Genomic DNA, 17,327 nt, shown 5'->3' on the forward strand with positions numbered 1-17,327 from the left:
AGCGGGAGCAGGGCCGGGGCGGGAAGGGGGGACCCGAGGGTTCCGCAGCTGCGGGGGGCTGCGGCCGGTGAGTCGCGGTCGCTCCGCACCTCTGCGGTGTGCGGGGCGGGAGGGGCCTCCCAGGATCGCATCTGGAGAGCTGCCGGTGCTCTGCCAGCTTCGGAAGCGGGAGGTAGAGCGGCTGCAGAGCAGCACCCATTCCCTCGCCGGCCGCACAGTGGCCCCTGAGCGGAAGAGACTCTGCTACAGGCGCTGCCCGCCGCCGCCGCCCGGCCCCGGCTCACCCCGCTCCCTCTCCCGCAGACACCATGCCGGCCCTCAGACCGCTCGTGAAGCCCAAAATCGTCAAGAAGAGGACCAAGAAGTTCATCCGCCACCAGTCCGATCGCTATGTCAAGATCAAGGTAAAAAACCTCGCTGGGATTTCATTGGAAAGGGAGTCCGGGGCAGTCGGACAGGGCTGGCGTTGGTGGTGAACTGAAGCACAGAGGGCCAGCGCGGAGCCGGGCTTTGCGCTGAATCTCTGGGGACTGGCTTCGGCTCCAGCCCTGGCCCTGGGGTGGGTGTTTCCAGACCAGTTTCCTTTTCTAACTCTTTGACATCTCCTGCGTTTCTTCAGCGCAACTGGCGCAAACCCAGAGGTATCGACAACAGAGTTCGCCGGCGGTTCAAGGGTCAGATCCTGATGCCCAATATCGGCTACGGCAGCAATAAGAAGACGAAGCACATGCTGCCCACGGGCTTCAGGAAGTTCTTGGTCCACAACGTCAAGGAGCTGGAGGTGCTGATGATGAGCAACAAGTAAGTCTGCGGGGCAGGGGAGGCTGCGCCCTGGGGGGAGATGGGGGGGTTGTTGCTTAATCGGCTTCCTCAGTGCTGCTCGCTGCTGGTGGGAGGGTGCAGACGGCAGCTTGGGGCTGGCAAAGTTGTACTTTTGGCAAAAAAAGAACGTTCCAGCGGCAGTGAACAGCACTGCACCCACAGCCTGGGTCAGACCTGCGGGTCTGTGCAGACTGGCCCACGTTGACAGGCAGTGCTTTCTTCCAAAACTAATGAGTAACCATTACAATAATGAAAAACCAGCTCTTAGTGAGGGTCTGTAAGAAGGGAAGCAGAAGGGTCGAGCTGCTCTGGGCCTCGGCCTGACGCGCTGTCTCGCCTCCTGGCAGGTCCTACTGCGCTGAGATCGCGCACAACGTCTCCTCCAAGAACCGGAAGGTGATCGTGGAGAGAGCGGCTCAGCTCGCCATCAAGATCACCAACCCCAACGCCAGGCTGCGCAGCGAGGAGAACGAGTAAACCCGCTTCTGTGGCCCCGACGTATTTAATAAAGTGTAAAAACCAAAGCGGGGTGATGTGTGCCGGGACAGGGTCTGTGGGGCGCGGGGGGCCTCGAGCGGGGCGCTCGCTCCTGGTAGCAACTCGCTGATGAATTCAGGAGCGCACGCGGCTTCATGGGTATGTTTTTATTTTTATACCACTCAAACAAAGGATGCTCTTTCACACAGCACTATAAATACTTGTCACATCAACCAACTCAGTCAAAAAAGGAGAAGCAAAAGCCTATTCCCGCTCCACGGCTACAAGCGCGTCATGGGGGCCTTGTTCTCTGATCTGCTTCGACACCCTCTCTGTCTCTTGAGGCATTTTTTCCCCCTGGGCAAAGCAGGATCTGAGCACAACAGCCACTACAGCGTCACTTCCAATACCAGGAGGGTGAGTGGGGGCTCTCTGCTGCCTTCCCCCTCACTCCTGCGATGCTCAGGGCCGAGCCCCAGCTCCCGCGGGCAGAGGGAGGCCGGTGTTAAACGTGCAGGAAAAAGCCCAGTGTGGGTTTGGTTACGGTAGCACGATCAGGTGATCCTCTCTTGGAAGACGGCTGCTTGAGGTATTTCAGTCAAAAACTGGAATAAATGGCAATCAAGCAGGGTGGCTGCGTAGGGCCCGACCACTGCAGGAACACTCGGTGTCGGGGCGGGACGGGCAGGGGGGAGTCGGGGTAACGAGTGGCCCCGAGCAGCTCCCACAGCCTGGCCCGTGCCCATCTCCTTGGCGCCTACGGTTGTGATGCTCCTCACTCATCAAAGCTGTGGATTTTCTTGCTTTTAGCCACGTTATTCAGTAAAACAAAATAAATACATTCTTTGGGCAATTTGGGGTAGAAAGTGCATGTGCAGCAGTTAAAAAACCAAAACATTTTAGACTTTTTTTGTACTGCAGTAAGGAAATACTTGAGGAAGTAGTTCCCATTTTTCATGGAACCACACTCGATTGCTTTATATGCCCCTTAAAAACTTGCTGAAAACCGAGAATACGTGTTTCCCCCCCTTCCCAGCACAAGGTCCCTCCTCCCGCGTCCCGGCAGGCTGGAGGTGCTGGGGGGTGCAGCGGGACCGGCCCCTCCCGCCGCTGGGGACTCACGAGTGGCCGCCGAGGGTCTGGCTGGGTGACGCTGTCCTGGCCTGCCCGGGGTCGAGGCAAGGGGCAGATCTCCCTCAGCTCATGTCCATCGACTCTGAGGTGGGGAGGGAAGCTGAATCTTTCTGAATGCTCTCAAAAAGCGATGCCATTTCAGGGTTGGATCTGATCTGGGATGAGAACTCGGCCATGGCTGGGCTCTTCTCCACCTCGGGGATGGTCAGGAGAGCAGCGACCGCTCTCATGGCCGAGCGCTTCAGTTCGTCCTGCTTCTCAAACTCCTGCTTCACGGAACCAGCTTTCACCTGCGAAGCCCAGGCCCTGCCTTCAGCTGGTGTTCAGAGGAGGTGGCGCGGGCAGAGGGAGGGACAGGCCAGCGGGGACCAGCGGTCTGGGAGTCGCCGTGGCTCTGTGGCCGCCGCGCTCTGCCCGACCTTACCTTGGTGGAACAAGTTGCCCGGAGCGGCTCGATCAGTCTCTCGAGGCGCTGCAGCACGGCGCTGGGACAGAGCGAGGAGAGCCGGGCCAGCATGATGAACGTCAGCATCTGGGGAGGAGGCAGAAGGCGGCCTGGCTCCAGCACCCGCCTGGAGTGCGGCCGCAGCCCCTCGCTGCCGTGTCGTGCCGTACCCGCGCAGTGCCGGGTTCCTTTGCACACGTTGAGGGATTTAGCAGAAGCCCCGGACACAGCAGAAACGCTCCTGCCAGAGGCAGCGGCCAGGCCTGGCCCGGCTGGGCCCCGGGAAGGGCTGGGGGCGACGGCAGCGCTCAGCACAGGGGCCGTGCCGGTACATCAGTAATGCCATGGAAGGGGGGTAGCGCCTCCTGTAAATTCCTGAGGCCATCAACAATGACAATGGCACCTTTTTTTCTAACACACATGTCACCAGCCACGCAGGGCAAGCGACAACCATAAGTTTAAATGCAGGTGGAACTTGTTTTAGGCTTTGGTAAATCTCTAAGAGCAGCTGTGCCAGGGTTGTGTTTTCAAGGCTGCCGCGGTCAAACCAGAGCTGGCTGGTGTCGGGAGGCTGCAGCAGCCACACACGGCGCAGCTGGTGCCACGCCAGCTCGATTCCAGCCCTGGAGAGCGACTCGCCAGTGCCCCACCACCCCCAGCACCTACCCGGATGTCGTAGTGATCCTTCAGCCCGTCCTCCACGTGGTTCAGGTACTCGTAGATATCCAGCCGGTCGAGGCAGCTTTCCAGCAGCGTGTACATGCACTCAAAGGCAGCTTTCCTCACATCAAGGCCGTCATCCACCGTGTGCTTGAACGGCCCCATTTCCACCTTAAAGACGCGAAGCAGCGCAGCTGTGAGCCCACAGCAGAGTCTCCACCTCGGCCTCACAGGTGCCCCAGCGGAGCCAGCACGTACCTCCCGGATGAGCTCCCTCCTGACCTTCGTCTCGTTATACAGGCTGGGGAGAACTGTGCTTAGTAAATCTCGGATTAAGGAAGGTTTGTTGTGAGCAGCAGAATTAAACATGGCTAAAGCCACACGCCGAACATTCAGGTCTGGGTCCTGAAGAGTTTTTAGGAAGTCACCTGTGGGATAAGGGCACACCCATCAGTCCTGCTGCAGTGTTTTACAAGTATTTTAAGGGTGTATCGGTGTACAAGGACCCTGGTTATGAAAGACCTACAGGAAAATAACTCCAGGGGCACAGTCTAACAGAGGCACTGGAGATGCCTTCCCTCCCCTTCATTTGGGATACACTGAATGGAAGAAACATGACTTCCCTGCATTTGGGTGTAAAAACAAACCCCCTGATTCCAGCTACCTCATCTTAAAATCGGGTCAGAAGCTTTGGTATTCGAGGAAACTGGGTTTTGTTTTTTTATTGCTCTGATCTCATCTGCTCAGACTTCTCCGAAACAGAAAGCCCATTTTTATACAACAGCTCTGAGATGTGGGCTCCCTAAACCCTTTTAACGTAGGTTGTATTTTCCAAGATCCTTGTGAAACGCTTGAACCATAAGTTTAAACGCAGAAGGAACGTACGCTCCCTAAAAACCTGTCACCAACAGAATGTGCCCAGGAGCAAGGCGTCAGAGCACAGAACGAGGACTCAATGACAGTGTTGCTCTTTAAGCTCAAAAGCAGAAAAACACAGATAAAAAGTGCCTGATCATGTGAGGTTTACACGGGTGTGAAAACCCCCCAAGCTGCTGCTGACGCCTGAACAGCCGGCGGTGCCTACCTATGCAGCCCTTCAGGAGAGCATCGATGGGCTGAGGCTGGTCTGCAATTGTGAACTTGACTGCAGTTACCACCGTGCTCCGGGCATGGGGAGAGCCTGTGATGAAGGGGGCAGGGAAAAATGGTGAAAGATCAAGAGACAAAATCACTGCTGTAACTCTGTGGTACATATCCTGCCCTTGGTCACGTTATGCGTGTGTGGAAGAGGTAAGAGAACAGAGGATTTGTGGTAATAACCTCCTGGTGTAAATCCTGCCCCATCTCCGTGTGCAGTCCCTGTTCCCAACACCCTCCTGCCCCCTCTGACCCCCCTCCCAGATCCCCCCTTTCCCCCTCGCTGCTGCAGACCGGCTCAGGTCCCTGCTGCACCCCCAGCAGTTCTCAAGAGGACTTTCCCCTGCGCCATCTCCCTGCTGCCCGTTACCTGACGACAGCTGCTTCTTCAGCCGGGGCAGCAGCTCCGAGGGGTCCACCAGAGTCAGCTTCCCCAGGCACTCGGCCACCACGTTGCGGGTCCCCTCCTCTGTGCACTCGCAGTGCTTGAAAAGCAGAGCCCAGATATCCTCCACGTAAAGTGTGAGGCTGTCGGCAGGGGAGGAGCTGATGACTTCCTTTAGCGAGTGCAGCAGGAGGTACTGTCTCTTGGGCTGGCTCCCGATCTCTTTCAGCATGAAGGGCAGATAATCCTTCAGGTTGCCCACGCTGACATTCCCCAAGGCGTAGGAAGCGGCGGATTTCACCTCCTCGCTGGGGGAGGTGAACGCTTCCAGGATGACGGTTTTGAGCTCTCTCTGAGCGCCGAGGTTCGTGGCGCGCCCCATCTCTGCCAGCGAAAGGAAGGCCAGCACTTTCACAGCAGAGCTGGACTTGGGGTTTTTGACGTCCTGGATAAACTGGTTCACTGTGGCGGGGGCTTCCTTCGGGCAGGCTGAGGACAGGGCTGCCACACACTTCGCCACAGAGTAATAGGCCTGTTTGTGTAGCGTCGGCGATGCCCCGGCCGAGCCCGAGGAGTAAATGGGCGCAGTCAGCTGCTTCATCAGCTCCGAGTGACCCGTGGGCGCCGCCCTCGTCAGGACCAGAGCCTGGAAGAAGTCTACGATGGCGTTCAGCGCCCCGCCCTGAAGCAATGGCGAGTGGACAAGCTGGAAGGTTTCAGCAAGAACGGAACTGCTGATCTTAGAGATGCAGGATGGATAAACCTTGGCCAGAGTCGTAAGGAACACAATGGCCACCTGGGAAACGTGCATGTCGTTCTCGGTGATCAAAGCGGGGAGCTCTGTGAGGACAGACTCTATCATGGCAGGCTTGAGGCTGTCGCTGTAGTTCTTCACCAGGATATCCAGAGCAGTCAGAGTGCTCAGTTTCAAGGCACGTTGATTCTTTCTCAAGAAGGAAGCTAGAATGGGGAAACCTTCCCCGAGAATGGGTCTCAAATCTATTTTAAGTGGAGAACTAGCGATTAAGGTTAATGCTTTGACTGTTGTCAATCTAGTGATTTCGTTTTTGAGCCTCTCCAGAAATATCTTCAAGGTTGGCTGGAGATCAGTGCTTAGATGGTCTCCCAGGTTGTAAATAATTTGCCCCATGCAGGAGATGGCACGCTCCTTCACCTCCTGGTCGATGTCAGCTGCCTTCAGTCGCTTCAGGGTAGCAGCGAACAGGTCCTTCACGTAGGGCTTGGCATCAAAAGGGCAAGGCTTGTCCAAAGGCCTGAGAACTTTCACAAGTTGCTGAGTAACCAGCAGAGCTTCTGAAGTGATCTTATAGAAGGGGTCTGCAATACAGGTCACAACAGGGGGTAACAGGCTTTTGATATGAGGGTGAAACACCTCTGGCTGGTGGTTGCAAAGAAGAACGTGAAGGAAAGACAGAGTATCGATCCTCATGTTGGAGGAGCTGGATTTATCGGCCAAGGAGAAAATGATACCTGTGGAGGAGGGAGAAGAATGACTGCTGTCTTATTTCATCGGGTGGGTTTTATCACACACCCCCACCCCCACACCCCCCAAAGGAGGACACAATTGCCATCGCTTTTCTGTCTTTCCCCTCCCAGGAGACCTGTACGGGCAGGAGCTGCCCTCCTTGCTGTCTTTCTGCTTTCCAGGAAGCGGCAGTTCAGACATAACTGGTCTCTGTAGCAGTCCTGGATGGCTGGCTACAAACCTTTTTTTTTAAATTAATTTGAAAAGTCATCGTGGGCTGAGACGAGAAGGGATGGTTAGTCAAGTGCAAATAAGAATGACAAACTGGCATGAAGACTGGGGAAACTGAGTCCCAACAACAGACACTCCAGGCTGCAGGAATGTTCCTGCACGAGTTTCTCCTTCAATTCTCCTGTCAGAAGTCTTTAAAAAACAAAAAAACCCAAAAAGCAGCAGGGGCTCTATGTTTATCTAGTTTTAGAACTTCTGTTACTATTGTCTGGAACACAACTGAGGGCATTGAGGATGGACTGCCTTTGCTGAAGGGAGGTTCTTCCAAGTCCAATTCCTGTGGCATGTATTTATGTTTCCCAGAAGACTTAATGAAAAACATTTACAACAATACTGCTTGCCACCCCTGACGTCACGCCCGACCCTTGGTTTGAATGTTTTTTTCCAATCTATTAATTCACAAGAGGGAGGTGCATGGATCCAGCCCAGGGACAATCACAGGAGACTTTTTTTATATTAACTGTGCAGTCACCCCCAAAGCAAAGGCAGACGTTGATATTACAAGCCTTCCAGCAGCAGGGTGCTTCAGGAGCTCTGGGCAGGAAAGCTCAGAGAAAAATGTGGTGGTGCAAGTTAAATAATCAGTCAATACAAATAATTTGTTTAAATGCCACCGTGTTTTGCAAAAGAAAAGGTTGCTCATGTTACTGGTCTCAGCAGGCGAACAGCACAGTTCCAGCTAGTTTCAAAGGAGGCTGAACAGGCTAAAGGCACCTCTTCAGGGGACCCGATACCCCTATCCAGGCTTTCAGTGGTAGACAGAAGCCAGGATGGATGGGGGAGCTGTTCAGCACATCACCACAGAGCAGAGCTTGCTGCGTGTGTCCTGGTGCTGAGCAGAGTAACACAGAGGAGTGAAACTGGAACAGGCAGGCAAGGGGCATACGTGTCGGGAAGGGACTGAGCCCGCCCCACACCCCCAGACCACGGAGCAGTTTACCCGGGACGAGCGCAGGGATGTGATCTGCCAGGCAGCCGGGAAGGACGTTGGCCAGTTCCGTCAGGAGGCTGAAACAACCCTGTCGGGATTTGATGCTCTTTTCTTTCAGCTGCTTGTGCAAGGCCTTGATGATGTTGGGGACCTGCAGCGTGGAAAAGAAAACCAGAAAGAAACCCATCAGTCATGGCAGCTTGCAGGGCACGGAGCTACGTGGCCGAAGCAGCCGGCTGAGCCGAGCCAGAGCACTGGGGGTGCAGCAAGAGAACGGTGGGGACAGTGAGGAGCAGCACAGCCCTTCCCCAGAGAACGGATGGGGACAGCTTGTTGGTGGCACGGTACCCACTCCTCTCCAGCACCCTCTGATGTAATCACACCCCCCCCTCACACACCTGGTTCTGAAGCATGGTCAGAGGCACCTCATCTCTGCCCGAGGCATCTGCAGCGTGCAGCCAGCTCTGGATGGGCTGCGTTTGCTTCAGCAAGGTGATATAAGCACTGAAGATGTCAGCTTTGACGTTCTCCTCCCTCTCTTTGAATCTGCTTATCAAGACTGGGGAAAGAGTTTTGTAGAAGTCCTGAAGGAGGTCGTGCCTGCTGCTGACGATGGCCTCCAGGCACTTCGCGGCAGACCTGCGGACCTTCCAGCTGATGTCATCATCGTCGCTGTACTCGTCGTCGCTTTCTGGAAAGAAGGCAAGGGAAAACCAGGTGTGCCATTATGAGAAAAACAGCGATACAGGATCACTCGATCCTCAGAGCTTCCCTCTCCAGCCAACCAGACAAGCAGATGCCGGTAGCTCACACGTATCCGGGAGCAGGGAATTGTCCGGGATAGCCTGTGCCTACAGGTGTCACCACCCGCCTGTGTGACCCAGGGCTGCCCTGGGTCAGATTCTTCCCTTCCAGTTAGAGCTGACAGAGAATAAACCTTAACGTTACTGCCCTTACTGGCCACTTCAGCTCAGGCAGCGAGGCTCTGGTTTTGAAGGGAGAATGAGTTTCCAGATTTCAAAGCCAGAAATACATAAATATTTGTCTTAGGCTGGTTTGTGCTATTCAGGAATCGCTGACAATTTGCTATGTTGTTGGCAGAACATTTAACACATTCTCCAGGAAGCCAGCCAGGATCTTACTCCAACTAGTATGAAAGTGAACAGAAATGCCTTTCTTCCAAGGAACTTTTTCTAACTTTTGCTCTGAGCTGCCACAGTATATGCAGCCATACAGACAGTATGAAGTGTCCTCTTTAGTTAACAGGCATTAAAATTCTGCTCCTATCTGGCCAAGGCTCAACATCCACCTCAAAGTAAAAACAATTCAGATCTGAGGAACTTGTCAGAAAAAAGTAAAACTAGACCTCAGAATTACTGCTGGAACTTGGCACAGAGCTGTTATTACCATTGGTAAATTAAAATAACCCATCTGAAAGAACTGACTGTCTTGAAGCAGATCTGAAAAGTAACATCGCAGAGGGTGAGAAAGCAGGAAGGGGAGAAATGTTAACCCAGTGTTTGGCTGAGCACAGTCATCCTCACAAGCAGGCACCTTGCTCTTCATCCTCCCCATTTTCAGTTTCCATCATCTCTTCCTCTTCCTCCTCTTCATTATCATAGTTGTAGTTTGGGTCAAAGGTGATGTACTTCAAACATAACCCCATCACATTAGGGATGTGAGGGTCCATTTCCTTTGGGCACCTATCACGACAAATAAAAATTCTGAGAGTTAATAAATTAAAGACTAAGCTATTTTAAATATTCAAATAATGTAACTAATCTCAACAGGATCCCAAAATGCTTCACAGACTTTATGAACATTTTGTTAACATTAGTTAAACCAGAGCTGCTCCTTCCTGCTGTGCACGAAGCAAGACCACATTGCCCTGAGGAGGATGTAATGATTTCTATAAGGAAAAAACCAAAACAAACAAACAAACTGGCTGAATCCTCCCTTCGTGGGAGAAAACCTCAGCAGCTCTGCAGGGCTCCTTTTTTCCAAGACAAGTGGTAGACATTAGACCAAACACCGGGAGAGCTGCAGCTCAGCAGCTCTTCTGCCTGAGCCCCCTTCCTGCCTCCCACTCCCTCCACGCACCAGGAGCAGGACAGTTCCCTCTTGCCGAGGAATCCTCCAAGGACAAGGCAAACTCCCACTCCTGCAAAACCAATACAGAAACACACTCTCGCATGTTGAGGTAAAATAGCTCATAACTCAAGCCCAGCTCCGTGAAGGAGAGAGTTCATTTGTGAAGTGTCTTTCCCAACAGGGAGGCAGGTAGGAAGGCACCCGAGCCTGGGTGCTGACCGCAGATCTTCACACCAGGACGGAGCGCAGCCGTTCCCCAAGGGCACGCACCTTCGCACGAAAGACTCAAAGGCCTGAAAGCAGTACTCCCGCAGCTCGTCATCTTCCACGTGACAGTACTGAACGACGAGAGGAATGATCTTCTCCAGATGTTCTCCTGGGAAAGAGAAAGCAAGCAGCAGTGAAAAATCACTGCAGCCTTCGCTCATCGGAGCAGCCAACAGCTCGGCCATCTGCCACCTTCCCCGTGTGCCCGGCGGAGCGCTCTGCCCTGGACCTCGCGGGCAAGGGGCCAGCAGCCCCACAGCCAGCCGTGCGGGCTCTTCAGCAGCCAGCCCCTGCTCCCCGCCTGCAGCCCCCCGTTGGCATTTCAGTCACGGGCAGAGCTGCGATTAGAGAACTTCTAGGGCCTCATCTCACCTCTGGCAGATCTTATAGACAAGTAATACAATATGCTGGCCTCCATTTCTCTTCTTGTTTAAAATGGGGTGAATCCACTGACCTAATTCACAGAGGTGTTAATTCAGATCAGGGAAGTGCTGCAAGACGTTGAGATGAAATCACCCCGAAGGGCAGCCAGAGAGTTACTCTGGTGTCTCCTCCCTTCCGAGTGGAGATCAGAGGGCCAGGTCAGGACCACAGAGAGAATTGCAAAGCACAAGCCACTAACACATTAGAACAGGGCGAGCACACTTCTTTTACCCTTTGAAGGAGCCACTCTAAAACGCACGCACGTGTCCCGGTGCCATTTCTAGCTACCCATCCTACCTATGCGGTGTCCAGCCTGCCTGCTGATGCCAGCGACACACTGAATGTACGTCCTGGTAGTAGAAGTAGACTCATTCCTCTTCAGCTCGGCCAGCAGATGCTCTGTGAGCTCTGAGAAGATGTTTCCGCTGCAGGTCAAGACAAGATGACCCAAGGCGATGATGGCCCTTTTACGCACTGCCAGCCTGGGGCTCGTCAGCTGGGGCAGGAGGCAGCTCAGGATGGAAGAATGGAAGGAGTAGAGTGTTCCCCCTAGTCTGCAATCAACAGAACAAGGCAGCAGTTGACAGTCAAAGTCTCAGAGAAAAAGCCCTCTTGCCAGCAGAAAATGTATAAATCCTTCAGCTATGAAGCCTTTGTGCAGCTGTGGGGAGGGAGAGGAAAAGGGTGGAATTGGCATTTTGGTGTGAACACCGACTTGTTCTGTAAAACACAGGGAGAGGTTATTTGTCTCCATCATGGAGGAGTTTGATTTTGTCTGTGTCCTTCTGGATGACCTGGGGGTTTGTCAATAATTTCCTACATGCAGTTGACATGTGACACTGTCACTCTGACTTATGTAATGAGAGAAAGAGGCAGCCAGGGGGAAAAAAAAAATGCATGTGCGATCATATCACAGGGCGAAAATAAACTTCCCTGCTTTGCCCTCTCCCTCCCTCCCTCCATGCATTTGAACTGAGCCCCTGTGGGATCCATCACCAGTGTCCCTGCTCTTCCCAGGCACAGAAAGGCTCCGCGTGTCATCTCGTATCCCTGCTGGGGAATCTGCTCTGCTGAGATACCCCCAGCGGCAGCCAACCCAAATCCTTTATTTTTAAGTCCTCGCAGTAGGATTAGGGAACTACAGAAATCACAAGCAAACACATAGAGGCAGCCCCCTGCCGCACACAGCTGCCAGAAGAAAATCCTTTAGTACCTGCTCAGCATATCTGACAGGATGTCAAGAGCCTCCAGCTGCACAGACACGTCCTCCTGCTTGCCAATGGCTCCTGTCAGCTGGGCTGTGATCTTTTTGCACACATTCGCTGTCATGCTGGAGCCTGCAAGAGAGAAATTTGTCCCCACTGTCAGATAAAAATAAGTCTTTTTACTGCTAAGAACCACTCAAGCCCTCCTACATTAAAAAAAAAATCACCCCTGGGAGACCTAACCAGAACAGCAGTCAGTCTGCTCTCGTGTGTGATGGTGGACACCCCCAGCAGCCCCCAGGGATCCCCCGCTGCGGCACGATGCCAGAACTACCTGAGAGAAGCTGCTCTTCTCAGAAAAACGCCCTGGCTGTCTCACAGGGAGCCCCCAGGCCCGTGCAGTGCAGGGAGCAGAGCTGGCTGCAAAGTTTCTGGCATGTTTTTTCCCATTTTTAACTGAAAAATGTGGAGTTTCAGCAAATGTTTTCTCGATAAGAAGAGCAGTCTTGACAGAAGCTGTTCCTCAGCTCCATGATGAAATTTGAGGGTAGAGCTAGATAAATCTAGATAAAGCACACACATCTTCACGTCCCGCAGAGCTCCCCGAGGCAGGGACAGCTGCTCCCCTCACCATTCTGCACAGCCTCCGCGAGGCACCGGAGAGCAGAAGCAGCACACCCTGGAAGTGTCAGCACGGGGCACACGCTGCTGCTCCCACTGCTCTCTGAACCTGCCCTTTTCTCCAGGCAGCTCCCGCACGAGTGGGGCTCAGGGTGAAGAGAGCACTGGGGGAGATGTCCAACCTCTCTGTTCTGCATCAAGCCCACAGTGCTTTTGCTGCCTCCCACCCACCCAGTGCCACTCCCAGCCCCGAAGGAGAGGAGTTATCTGTTGCTACTCTAGAACAGCTTCAGTTCCTGCGACGGGCGTCAGAATTCTGAAAGGGTGGCTCGCAAGAGCTTCATGTTTTGCAGGAACTGAGGGGGGAGTTCAGCAAGCGCTGGCCTGTTAGTTCTAGTTCTCCTCCCGACCTAAAACCCAGCAGCCTGGCAGCGCTGCCACAGCCACCTGCCGTGAAGGAAGAACAGACACAGGAGATGGCTGCAGAGGCGCCTCGGGCACCTCCTGAGCAGCCGCCGCCTTTCAGGGTCGGTAGCTGCGGGTGCAGCTGCGGCGGGCTGCGGGCAGGGGCAGGCACAGCCTCAGCCCCGCTGGCGAGCAGCGACAGCCGGGGGCCGCCGAAGGCCTGAGCACGGCCGCCAACGGGGACGGGTTTCTCCAAGAACTCAGCTGCACTTTCAGACTCAATATCCTCAGGGGGACCAGCTCAAGTTTGCATTTCGTCCGGTTTTTAATCACACTGTCTCAGCTTCTACTGGCTCTCCTTATTTCACTACTTGTCCTCTAGCAGGTGAACACAGAACCTGTAACTTTTTGGCTCCGAACTACACGTTTTGCTCTGTCTCCCAAAGGCTGCGATTCCCTGTGGCCTCAGCCCGACCAAGGGGACAGAGGTTTTACCTGTGGAAGCTGGTGGCAGCTCGGAGATGACTGTTTTCAGCCCAATGCTGGAGATGTCCCGCAGCTGCTCCTTGTCCGATAACATGTTTGTACACAGCGTGTCCACAATGGTTTCCACCTGGTACTCCTTCACCTTCCCAACCAGCGGGCCCAGACTGCGGGAGGAGAAGCCAGTCAGAGTGAAGAGGGACACTTTCCACCAGCAAAAGGGATGCTCAGGCTCGCTCCTCCCCAAAGGCAGCTCAGCCCCAAGTGCAAATGTTACCAACACCCCGACATCCTGCAGCACTCGTCGTGTCCCCAGGATTACGCTCCTTGCACTGCTGCCTCAGTTAACTCGGTATCAGGCTAAAGTGGATTTTAGATCAGGTTTGTGAGGACATTTCAGCAATCATGAGGCCCATAAGACCTTACTGGAAGGAGCAGCTCAGAAATTATGACACAGTGAATTGGAACCGAAGCAACCACGTTACAGAGAGTAATGGTAAAACCTACAGCCGGGTTTCGGAAAAAAACAAAACAATCCAACCATCAAAAACTGATTTTCAGGAAGAAATGCCAAACGGATTTTCACAAGCAATTAGCTACCTATTGCCCTCTGCCATGTTGTGTGAAAACCTCTACTTGAGCCAAGGGCCAGCATTACAGCAGAGGGAAGATGCTTCCCTTCCCCCTGCACTTTTTAAAAATTGTTATTATTAGAAAAGTTTTCTGTTAACAACCTATGTTTCCTGCTGGTAAATCTGTATTCAAAATTGTGCCCAGAGCATTTGTCAGCATTTGTTTGCAACTATTTACTTTTGCGTCCTCACAAGGTTACTAGCCAAAATGTATTTCAGCAAGTCACATGTTATGGCTTTCCCTCCCTAACCAGCTGCACTTAACTCTGAATTAACCTAATGAATTCAAAATGCATTTGTTTCCCATGAATATTCTGCAGCCTTTACTAAGAAACTGCTGTTTCATGGACAGCAAATCTGGTTGCTCGAAAGTTCATGAGAAGCAAACACAAACCCCCCCTCGTCTGCCACGGAACTGTCTGCCCAGGTGAAGAACAGACCAACGCCACCAGGTAACCCTTCCCACCCAAATCCAGCAGTTACTCTGGAAGGGTTTGGGCCTGAACAGAGATCCCTGACGGATGCTACGGGTACTTTTCCATTTCCTGAGTCGGTGCCACCCGCAGAGAAGCAGGTACTTGCTGTAGCAGTGGCGCGGCTGTGCTCCAATTTCTGTGCCAAGTACAAAGTGTTAGTCACTGCTTCCTTGTTACCTTTCTTGGGGGAACTAGTCAAGACTGAATGATTTGAACAGAATAATATAGATCTTTTCCTTCTGGTTCAAAAAACTCAGGAGAACTGAACAGCTCCCTGTGATTCATGTGCAGCACAACCATTTTTCTCTGGAGGATTCTAGAGTTTTAAAAATATCATCACGCTGCTGTTCCAGAGCAAAAATATATTTAAATAACCAGTTCCTGAAGGTTTCAGTTCTTTTTTTCCCCCCTCTCAGTAGGATGTTCACATAGCCAGGCAAAAATAGAAAATGGAGTAAAAGAAAGGACTAATCTGCAGTTTTGGGTTTTCTTTTTTTTTTTTTACATTATACAGAAAAGAGGGACTAGAGGTTTTGGCTTACTGTGCTGAATAATACTGGAGCACAGGCACCGATTCCTGGGGACTATCATCAGTGCTACGTGTCCATACGGCTCAAAAGAAAAGGCTACAGTTGCCTGTGGAGTACAAAAAGAGAGGGAGAGACGTGTAGGGCTTTCCACGCACCCTCCTTTCAGTGAAGTTTATGCCCAGGAGAGGCTCTGCTCCTGATAGTCGGTGGTAAAAGCCCCCAACTTCATCGGGAGCTGAGCAGGACTGTCAAAACATCGGCCGTGATGAGTTCCATTTTCTGAAGAGCTCGCGTGAGAGGACACAGTGCTAGCACTCTACCGTGTTTATGGTTGGACACAGTTTATAAAGTCCTTGTAGAAAAACGGTGTTTCTGTCTCCTTTTCCCTCTCCCACTCAGCACAGCTGCAGTAAGACTCGCTGCACGGAACAGCCATGCTGTTGTCTCCAGCTGGCACACCCGGACAGCAGGCTGCACAAACACTGCAGGTACACAAAGCAAACTCACACAGCCTGTTCTGTATCAGGCTATTCCTGAACGCAACAATCCAGCAAACAGCTCTCTGACTGCCCAGGAACATGGTAACGACCGCCAGGCTCTTACCACTTGACAGCCAGGTTCTGTACTTCCCCATTTTTGTCCTCCAGCAGTTTCAAAAGCATTTTCACAACTTTTTTCTCGCTGTCTTCATCTAGTTTTATTGAATCTTTCTGCAGTTCCATCATCAGGTCGTTGGTGGCCATAAACCTGAAAGAATATACAGCAAAAGCAGATTAGCTGATATACAGACACAAATGCATTTCCTTCGCATCCCTTTGGACAGTGAAACTTGGCAATTAGTGCTTGCATGAAAACACATGTTCAAAGAGTAACTTGCAATCCTTTACCCTGTCTTGAAAAATAAGGTACAGAGATTTATTACTACCTTACAAGTGGAAGACTCAGATAGAGATAGCTGGAAAAAAGCTTTAGCTAAGGACTCTGTGAGAATGGGAAATACATGTTCTTTCCGCTCCTTAAAATATGTAACAGGGACAGGGTAAACTAAAACTCTAAAACTGGCACCCACCTTGTGTATTTTTCTCTCAGTGACTAAGTCAAGATGGTTAACTATGCTAGAAAAAATCATGGTGGGTTTTTTTCACCAATTGCCCAGCCTAGGAAAACTAGTCTAGGGTCTAAGAACACACCTGGCTCTGTTCTTTCTGGCTTATTTAGCACTGATAGTATGATCCCACACATGGAGAAGGCCTGCTAAACTCAGAAATTAAAAATAAAGTCATGACTCCATGCAAATTGTACCTTAGAAGTTCCCCAGGCTATATTTAGATTGCTATGAGCAAAACCAAGCACGTATTTATCATTCCAGCTTAGAAGGAAAAACAAACTCCCAAGTGACTGTTAGCTAACATACCTTCTAACAGGGACATTGTCTAACGGATATTGAGAAGTTCTGGGAGCAGGAAATGTGAAAGGTGCCATTAGAGAAGTCTGAGGTTCTGGGAAATGCTAGTGTGGGTATCACGTATTAGCTGCTTGCTAGCGCTAGCCCCAGCACGGGGATGGGTGTCTAGAAGGACCACGGAGGAGCTCTTCCCTCCCATTTCCCAGACGACACCTGTTTTAAAGCAGGCTCTGATATCATTCATTCAGCACGTAAGAGCCCTCAGTACCAGGCAGCACCTGTGCCTGCGGTCTGCAAGCCTCCTCTCCGGCGTCAGGTCTGGGACCAGGGCCCGACACCCAGACCGAGGGAGACGGGGGCGGCTCTGCCCCTCAGCGTCAACCAGACGCAGCCTATTTCTGATTCTGCAAGAGCTACGCAGCTGCACCTGCAGTTCCACGTCTGCGTGCACAGGCCGAGCGGAGCCTCCCGCAGCAACGCGCCCGGGGAAGCGGGGCAGCCTTGGCGGGCAGCTGGCGGGGCTCACGGCGGACCGTGCGCTGGGGGAAACGGGCCCGAGAGCCTCTGCCAGGCGGCATGTGCCCTGCGTTGGGCGTGCCGCGTTCCGAGCGTTGGCTGCAAATTCTCTGAGCGAGCTCTTTGCGTGACTACGCCGTCACCAACTTGTTCAAAACGTACCTGTCCAACATCAAGAAAAACATCAGCAGCCCCTGCAAAAGTCAACTTCCTTTTAGGACATTACTAAAAGACCTCAAAATATCAAGTAAGGCACAAACATTCCCTTCCAGGTTGATACTGAGGGAAAGATACGTGCAGGGGTGAAAGCTTTCATACTTGCTAGTTTTAACAATTTTTTACAGAGCACTGTAAGTATCAAGCCACAGCCACAAGCCTAAAAAAGACGTCGATTTTTTTTTCTGCTGACATAAAGAGAAAGAAAGAATCCCGGTCCCGTCAGGGAGGTCTTTTCCCACCGCACAGGGGTGGGGCGGCTGCGGACCCGTGTCTCGGTCTCCTCGAC

At 52.5% G+C, this 17,327-nt stretch overlaps 3 protein-coding genes across 4 annotated transcripts in view; 2 read left to right on the forward strand and 1 right to left on the reverse strand.

The window, feature by feature from the left end:
* The first annotated feature begins 96 nt into the window (after nt 1–96).
* Nucleotides 97–1,346, forward strand: RPL32 (ribosomal protein L32). Its single transcript, XM_026857578.1, has 3 exons — nt 97–404; nt 620–801; nt 1,170–1,346. Exons 1-3 carry the CDS (start codon nt 309–311, stop codon nt 1,297–1,299), a joined length of 408 nt encoding a protein of 135 aa, XP_026713379.1. The 5' UTR covers nt 97–308; the 3' UTR covers nt 1,300–1,346.
* Nucleotides 1,347–1,470: 124 nt separating this feature from the next.
* Nucleotides 1,471–15,647, reverse strand: LOC113484887 (cullin-associated NEDD8-dissociated protein 1-like). 2 transcript variants are annotated; one of them, XM_026857571.1, is made up of 14 exons: nt 15,505–15,647; nt 13,276–13,430; nt 11,763–11,886; nt 10,847–11,103; nt 10,130–10,235; nt 9,323–9,471; nt 8,167–8,459; nt 7,778–7,919; nt 5,046–6,551; nt 4,623–4,718; nt 3,797–3,966; nt 3,545–3,709; nt 2,858–2,965; nt 1,471–2,723 (listed from the first exon to the last, which is right to left on the reverse strand). In XM_026857571.1, exons 1-14 carry the CDS (start codon nt 15,642–15,644, stop codon nt 2,496–2,498), a joined length of 3,639 nt encoding a protein of 1,212 aa, XP_026713372.1. In that variant the 5' UTR covers nt 15,645–15,647; the 3' UTR covers nt 1,471–2,495. The 2 variants fall into 2 exon arrangements, with proteins under 2 accessions (XP_026713372.1, XP_026713373.1); XM_026857572.1 differs by lacking the exons at nt 11,763–11,886; nt 13,276–13,430; nt 15,505–15,647 and adding an exon at nt 9,869–9,929 and having other exon boundaries at nt 10,847–10,960.
* A 366-nt stretch (nt 15,648–16,013) lies between these two features.
* The window catches only part of SEC13 (SEC13 homolog, nuclear pore and COPII coat complex component), a 7,556-nt gene continuing 6,242 nt past the window's right edge, over nt 16,014–17,327 (forward strand). Inside the window, exons 1-2 of the mRNA XM_026857525.1 lie at nt 16,014–16,031; nt 16,623–16,840. Coding sequence (XP_026713326.1) covers nt 16,014–16,031; nt 16,623–16,840 — 236 coding nt within the window. The remainder of the gene's footprint in view (nt 16,032–16,622; nt 16,841–17,327) is intronic.

This window comes from Athene cunicularia (genome assembly GCF_003259725.1).
Source record: "Athene cunicularia isolate RWA chromosome 12 unlocalized genomic scaffold, athCun1 chr12_part1, whole genome shotgun sequence".
NCBI classification, from domain to species: Eukaryota; Metazoa; Chordata; class Aves; order Strigiformes; family Strigidae; genus Athene; species Athene cunicularia.